This window comes from Numenius arquata, chromosome 4 (assembly GCF_964106895.1).
Source record: "Numenius arquata chromosome 4, bNumArq3.hap1.1, whole genome shotgun sequence".
In the NCBI taxonomy this organism is placed as follows: domain Eukaryota; kingdom Metazoa; phylum Chordata; class Aves; order Charadriiformes; family Scolopacidae; genus Numenius; species Numenius arquata.
In genome coordinates this window covers 22,527,870-22,535,794 of record NC_133579.1, presented here as the reverse complement: position 1 = coordinate 22,535,794, position 7,925 = coordinate 22,527,870, and the positions used below count along the sequence as shown (strand labels likewise).

Below are 7,925 nucleotides of genomic sequence, written 5' to 3'. Positions count from 1 at the left end.
TTGTCAGTCGGCCTGTCTGTTTCTCACACACAAGAGCTGTACGGGCAATGGAGATTGTCCTCTTGGTGTCAACCCCTGTCCCACTTGTTGAGGGTTTTGATTAGCAGGAGTTTGAATGAGGAACAGTAAACGGAGACACCTCTTGTTCTGCAGGTCTGCCCCTGATCCTCATCCCTTTCTCTTCTCCCTTTCACCACAGGAACTGGAGCGGCTGCAGGGGGCAGTGCTCTGGGTAGCCAGCCATGATCGCCACTGGAGGCCTCCTGAGGATCTCGGCTAGGAAACAGGACCCCTTGCGACCCCAAAGCCAAGTCCCCAAACGCAAACGCAAATCCAAAAAGAAGCGCAAGAATGACGTGGTGGTGGTGAAAGGCAAGCTCAAGCTGTGCTCTCTCTCAGGGCTCATCGCCCTCTGTGGCATCCTGGTACTGCTGGTGGGCATTGCCTTGGCCGTGGTGGGCTACTGGCCGAAGCCCAACCAGGTATACAGAGAAGGCGGCTTCAGTGGGGGCCGACAGCTGGCACCACAGGGTGGCACCCCCAAGAACCGCTCCCGTAGCCAGGAAGGGGCACAAACAGAGATCCACCTAGAGTCACACCCCAGAGCCAACACCTCCACCACTGCGACTACCCGGGTGTCCCCACAGTCTCCCCCCACCTCCTCGTCCCCCCAGGCCTCAGTGGGTTTCCTTTTCCGTCTTTTCTCAAGCTACTTGCATTCAGACAAGCTGAAGGTGCTGGGCCCCCTCATCATGGGTATCGGCATCTTCCTCTTCATCTGCGCCAATGCGGTATTGCATGAGAACCGTGACAAGAAGACCAAGATCATCAACCTGCGTGACCTCTACTCCACCGTCATCGATGCCCACAGCCTGCGCGCCAAGGATGGAGGCACCCCGGCCTCAGCTCCTCTTAACGGCTTTGTCAACTACGTGCAGTCCCGGGGTTTGGAGCTAAAGCCGGGCAGTGAAGGCTTGGGCGCTGCAGCCATGCTGGCCAGGAGCTCCTGGCCACCAGGACTGGGTGTCTCCCTTTCCCCGCCGGACCTGGCATCCTCACCACGGCGTTCCTCCTTCTGCACCCCACCGCAGCCACCCAGCCTGGCCGAGGCTGTGTACAGCATCTACCGAGAGCATGCTGCGCTCGCTGGCCGCACTGTCACCAGCCCACCCTGCAGCCCGCCAGAGAGCTGGGGCCGGCGCAGCACAGCCAGCTCCATTGTTGGCTCTTCGCTCAGCGCTTTCACCCTCCTGCCCTTGGCACCGAGCAGTGGAGGGGGAGGCTGGAGGAGACCCCCTGGTGAGCAGGGAGCCCGGGAGATCCCACGGGGGGAGTTTGAACTCAGCCTGACTGACCTCAGCAGCAGCCGCGTCGAGGGAGGCTATGGGACGAGGAAGCACAAACTGGTTCTCAGGCGGCAGAGCACCAGCTGTTTGCCCGATGCCAGGCGTCCCCTTTTCCCTGAGACACCTCAGTCCCCAGCTGTCAGCGGGGGCCCGGACTCCAGCCTCTTGGTAAAGACATCTAGCTACTCCAAATCTCTGGACCTCGGAGGGTCACCCCCCTCTACTCCCCCTGCCATCACCAAGATGGACTCCCAGAGTTCCCAGTCTGACCCTTCCAGCAGCAATAAGGGCTACAGCCACCTGGAGGAGGCAGGCACCTCCGTGGAGTCAGTTGCCAACACCCCAGCCAGTAAAACCCAGGACTGTGAGGAGGAACCAGCTGAGAAGATGGACCCTCTCAAGGCTACCAGCAGAGAACAAGCAGGGGAGCAATCCCAGCAAACTCAAAGACAGTACACAAATAAAGAGAAACTCTTTATGATTTCTAGGTCGCATGCTGCATTAGGGCTGGAGGACGGGGAACTGGAGAGTACTGGCATCTAAACAAAACTGAGAAGGCACGAGGACACCTTGCAACCCTCCACACCTCCCGCCCTTCTCCATCTCCTTGTGGACTTAGGAAACCAATCAATATCCAAAGAGCTGCAGTATGTTACCCTTGAAAATTGAATTCAGTAAATCCTGTAGATGACTTCAGGAAGAAAAAGAAAATCCTTTCTGTCCGATCGTGATTGTATGTTCCATGCAAGCCAAATTGTATTAAATATCCACAGTCTAGTAAGTTCTTTGGATCAGATTAATACAATTTCGGACAGTATAGCTGTGCACTTTACTGTTTTGATTTCCAAGTGCCCCTTCTTCTCCTCCGATTTCTTTCTTGCTGATTTGCCACTAACTGCTTGAAAACTGCAGGCACCTTTTTAAGCTCAAGAGAAATGTGGTCTTCAGATCAAGAAAGCCGAGCTCTCTCTTTGTTTTGGTTCAAACACTAAAAAGTTTGCAAGGCCTTAAGGATGATGTACCTTGACAAAGAATGAGTTTGTTTAAATTCTGGGAAAAAAGGACAATTTAGAAGAGACTGGAGCGGAACAGAGCTCTGATGATTTAGTTAAAACCATTACATTCCTGAATCCAAAATAACTACTACTACGTGATACTTTATTAAGTATTATTACACATGTATTGACTAATTGCATTAAAAGATTTTTTTTTTTTTAATAAAAATTTACAAAGAAAACTGCCACATAAAACAGTCTTTTATTTTGGTAAGTAATTACAGATATCAGAAACCTTTTATTTATATACTGTGGAAGATTATAGAGATGCTATGAGGCCAAAGGTTTGCTTATGCTTTTAAGTGGGTAATTAATCATTTAGAAGTAATTTCAAAATAAATACTGGTTCAGTCTCTGAGAAACCACACTTTAATTCAATCAGCAGATTCTATCTCCTTTTCTAACAGTGCTCTGTGACAGCTGAAGAAATGTGAGATTTTGACATGCTGAAGAAAAAAATATTTTAAAGGTTTGACCTCCTATTAAAATTAGATTTTTTGGCGAGTAACACATTAATCTCAAACTGCAGTATCCTTATAACTGTTGCATTAAGCCTTTCTGCTGTCACAGCTCCTATGCGTGAATGCATGTGCATAAGCTTAATTTTAAAGCATAATGATGGCCCTGTCAATCTCGTAGCAGTTGGCCGTATTGAAGTCAGCAGAGGTTTCTTACCGACTTCTGCGTGGTGAGGATTTCTTCCTGCGTGAGAAAAGCATTAGATTTCCTGAAGGCTGGAGAATGCCTTGTCTGTAAGCAGATTTTTGGTAAATTGATGAGCTGTTTCATTTTCGTAGCTGCAGCGCGGCAGGCACTCTTCTATTTTGCCAAAACAGCTTTATATGCTCAGAAGATTGTGTCAATACTCCAGATTTTAAATACGGATGTGGCATTTCACTACTATGGGAAGAGAAATTGACACTAAACAAATACAATATGTTGGCAAGAGTCTTTCTGTTGCAATTAAATTTTTTCTTATGATTTCATGTTTTAAAATGCTTAGTTACATATTTAACTACTTACATTACAACACATTGCAAAATGGAATATAATGTCACTAAATGCAATTGAATTTATTAATCCAGCAAAATCCTTTATTAAATATGGCTAATTTAAAAGAAGAGAAGAAAAAAGAACAATTTGCCAGGTCGGAGTCCTGGAACTGGGGAAGCAGAAAGAGCTTGTTCTCTTGAGCAACGGAGACATCCAGGTGGCAATGTCTTTCCTCCTGTCACTGGCATCCGGTAAATTGACAACATGAACATCAGCATGGCATTTTTTGCTATCAAGCTGCTACCACACAACTGTCAAAAATATGTCATAAAATTGCCTGGACTGGCATGGGCTGGATTAGGTGCCACGTGAAGTGGCGAGTGGGCAACTCAGCTGCTGCTGGCATTTGCACAGGACTTCCAGTTCCCCATGGGCGATGGCCCTGCACTTCTGCTCCTTCTCTTGTGACTTCCAGCAAGATTTATGAGATGTACCTGAGCAGCGTTACCTGGTGTTGATGGAGATGCCGGTTATTGACACAGCTGAAGACACCGTGTTTGTTATTTTCCACATGAAAACCCTTCATGGAGTTGCAAGGGAAGAGGCGAGTGACAGGTGCTGCTTACTGGGGAACGGGCTCCTCATGAAGATGTGTCAGGTGTTTGTTTTATTCCAAGGGGGAAAACAAATGCTTTTTAAAATATTCTTAGTAAATATTTCTTTAGTTATACAAATCCATAGTGTGCTCTGAAAAAAACCCCAACTTTAAAAAAGCCTCTGGGTACTCCTTAGATTGATTTAAAATAAAGCAGGCCAATAATTCTTCCGATGATTGATTTACTACAAAGCTTTCCAAATAACAAAATTACAAGAGAGTTTGGGTTTATTAAGTAAAATTATAGCTTGTTCCTGTTTTGCCAAAAAAGGTGTGAAACATGAACTTTCATCAGTCAAGCTGGATTTTTTATAACAGCAGCTAGAAGTGATTTGTAACATATAGATTAATAAGCAGAGAGCTGCTTCTCTCTGTTTGCAAGTTATCCAAAAATCTCTCATTATTTTTGCAAATGTATTGATTAAAACTATTTGTTCAGCAACTTATGAGGTGGTGGAGTTGGAGCCAGAAACTTTTGTTTAAAATTCAAGATGGGCAAGTTAGGTTAACATGCCAACGTTGGAAGACGGCTGAGAAATTCAGCCCCTGTGCATCAGCCGTGACCGCTGTTGGTACCATTAGCCTTGGAGAGAAGTACAGCGGCTGGTAAGGAGCTGAGCCTTTCCTGGTGATACCAGCAGGTGATGGGAGTGCTGAGGTTTGCGTGTTGACCTCCTCTTGAGTCTCTCCCAGCTGGCCCTGACCGCTTCTCAGGACTGCCAGAATGCCTCTTGGCCACCATTTGCTCATCCTGTCACTTTCTTATGCATTTTTTTATTTCATCTAGTTTCTTCATTTTAACCTTTGTTTCCAGTGTCCTGCCACAAAGTGCTTTCTCCACAGTCCTTGTCAAGAGCCAAGAAGCTGCCTCTGCTTACCAGTATCCACCTGCCTGCGTGTTGCAGAAAGATACGTGCTCCCACACAAAACGTTTTTTAAGAAGGAATTGTTAGTCCCCCTATTTAAAACGTGATATCCCTGAAGATACATTAAGCTAAAATACCTAGGGATACATCTTTACTATGGAAAAATCTGATTTTGGTCCAGAAATGTGTACTTTGTTTTGTTTTTTAGCATGGAAAAAGAAGCATTATATTTATATAAAATTTCCAGAGGAAGGGTTAATTTCTGCCTGAAACCTCAGAATACTCCCATCACTAGGTAGAAGGCAGCGTCTGTTTGTGGTGAGCATGGATGCTGCTTGGACCAGTCTGAGGACACAGGCAAATGCCCTACTTGTACTTCAGTTGTGCTGCTGTTTATTACAAAATCCTCAGGACTCTGGAGAAGCTGCTGACATGATCGTATTGTAAACCAGTTCTGGCTCAGTTTTTGCTGGCTAGCAAAGTATTTAAAATCCCTGCGCTAACCTGGCTCACCAGGCTGCACTGATTTACCAAACTTCCCAACTGTTGACATATATCAGGGGGTCTACTACAAAAGACGATAGCACAGATTTATTACCATGTACTGTTTAGATACACTTTTTAACAGCCTTTTCCAGGACTGATTCTGTCCAACAGAGAGTAACAGTGCACGTACAAACATCGAATTAGGTAACTGTTAACATAGTTGCAAGTCTGAAGTCTGAGACAGCGAATGGATTTCCATAACAGCCAAAACGGTTTACGCAGAAGTAGCAACAGGACTTCAATTAAACAATAATTTTTATTAAAAGTAATGGTGATGCCACAACGATAAAGCTTACTGGATTTCAGCAGAAGGAATAGCCTTTGATAACACTCAACGGTTTTGCTTTCTAAACAAGAACATGTTCATGTGGATGCAATAATACAGGAGTATTTATAGTGAGAAATGAGAATTACTAATAATTAAAGTAGATCACCAATTAATGCTTTACCTCGTTAGCATATTTCAGTCCCTCAGATTTCTCTCTGCATGTGAAAAGAGGGAAAGAGAGGGAGAGAAAGAAAAGAAAGCAACAATCGACCTCTGGCCATAACCTAGCCAGAAATCAGACCTTGCTACACAAACCCCACACAAAATACAAGTGCCCAGTGGTAGGTGACAATTAAAATGTTAATAATCAGTAAAAGTATATAAATCTTTTGCCTTTTTTTCTTCTAGAGCAAATACATCAAACGATATCATCATACAGGAAAAAACGCTGTCTCTATCAACTCTCCAAGACTGTCAATAGCAATAATGCAATGCTTTATCCAGGCTGCTTAATTACTGTTTTCAGTTTGGGCCCACAAGCGGCCAACAAGATGCACAGCATCTGCAGGCACAATCCAAGAGGATAAATATGGTCTCACAGCCACAGGACAAAACCTTCAATGGAAGAGTATACTGTTACTGATTTTATTTCAGAATTTTCTTTTTTCGTTTCCGCTTTCTCCCCGTGACAAGTTTGGTTCTAGTGAGGACACGTAACTGATACTCTCAGACTGGAAGGTAAAAATGGGGAGAGGTTATTTGGCTTTAGAGAAGGAGCCGGTGCCATACTAAGCTTCATGGCTAAAGTCAAAAATGGCAAGTAAAAAGGTAATGTTCAGCATCCAAGTGATTAATATATTATTTTCATAAAGGTTTAGATGAACTCCAACTTTGACGTAAACATAGCCCACAAGCCCAGGGTATAGTTATGGCAAAACAGTTGGAAGAACCATCACAATATCTACTGAAATATCTAAATATGTTGAGACGAATCAAGGTTTTATTTGTTGGTTGTGGTTTTTTTTTTCTGTGAACTCTGAAAGGTAAGACATTGCAATACCCACCATCACACAAGGTAAGGCAGTGCAATACCATCACATAACCCAGGGTTGCTCTTTGCTCGCCACCACTGGTAAGATTTGGCACACTGCTGCCACATCCTCCCCAACCTGTCTGGGAGCAGGCTGAGGCCACACCAGACAGGTCCCATTTTGCTGATATAAACTAAATGAGCAATTTTTAAAGGAGGAGGACTTCATAACAGGATCATCAGTTCCAGTAAGAGTTGGAGCTGGCAGTGACTCTGCAAACAGAGGTGGTTTTGTACAGGGTGCAGTGCAGCTCCCTTCACACCTCGGAGCAGCACAAAAGCTTGTGGTAGGGTCTCACAAAATACTACCTGCAAAGGCCTGGAAAACTAGCGTTTCTGAGGTCTGGCACACAAGAGTCACCAGAGGCAGCTCCATCAGGATAAATCCCCAGTGAGCCAACATGGTACTTTTGCAACACCATGAATAATCTCCCTCCCTCATTCCTGAAGTGTACTTTAGATCTCTGAGGGATGTGGCGTGTTTTTACTCCACTGACTTTACAATGAAAATTCATTTTAAGGAAACGCAGTTTGGCCTCAGAACCTAATAGGACCTATTTTTTAAAATGCTTACAGAGTTCCTATTAAAATAACATCAGATGACCTCACAGTCCTTAATGTATTTCTCTCTAACATGCCTTGAGTACAGAGTTTGACTATTTTCCTTGTAAAAACAAGGCACAGAGATACAGCCACAGATTAATTGTGCAAAGAACAGATTTATTTTATTAAAAGGGGGAAGAATATAAGCACCGGTATGCAGTGATGACAGCACGCAAATATCTCCCTCTCAGTGATGTTTCCAAACCACGCGAGTAGCCTACTGTGGAAAAGAGCCTTGAACACTCATCCTCCAGCAGGACATCCACCCCTCATCTTTATAAGAGCCTTCTTCCCCATGTGAGACACTGAAGGGCTAATCTTTTTCACTATCTTTCAGACTCATCGCACACAATATTACAGGAAATAACTTAGCAAAAGCATAAGACTTTCCAAAGACCTCCCTGGACAATATCTAAGGACACAAGTGACATTAGGCAGCTGAAGCCATTCTGTTTCAAACGAGGAACTTAAAATGAGAACAGGTAAAGTCTAACACTGCTTTT

General features: G+C 44.5%; 1 protein-coding gene across 1 annotated transcript; it reads left to right on the top strand.

Annotated features, from left to right (window-relative positions):
- The first annotated feature begins 242 nt into the window (after positions 1–242).
- On the top strand, positions 243–1,889 carry TMEM200C (transmembrane protein 200C). Its single transcript, XM_074146859.1, has one exon. The coding sequence runs from the start codon at positions 243–245 to the stop codon at positions 1,887–1,889; it is 1,647 nt and encodes a 548-aa protein (XP_074002960.1).
- The last annotated feature ends 6,036 nt before the right edge of the window (positions 1,890–7,925 follow it).

What these genes read in the sequence shown, in the direction of transcription:
- TMEM200C (XM_074146859.1), top strand. Translation starts at nt 243, where the DNA reads ATGATCGCCACTGGAGGCCTCCTGAGGATCTCGGCTAGGAAACAGGAC.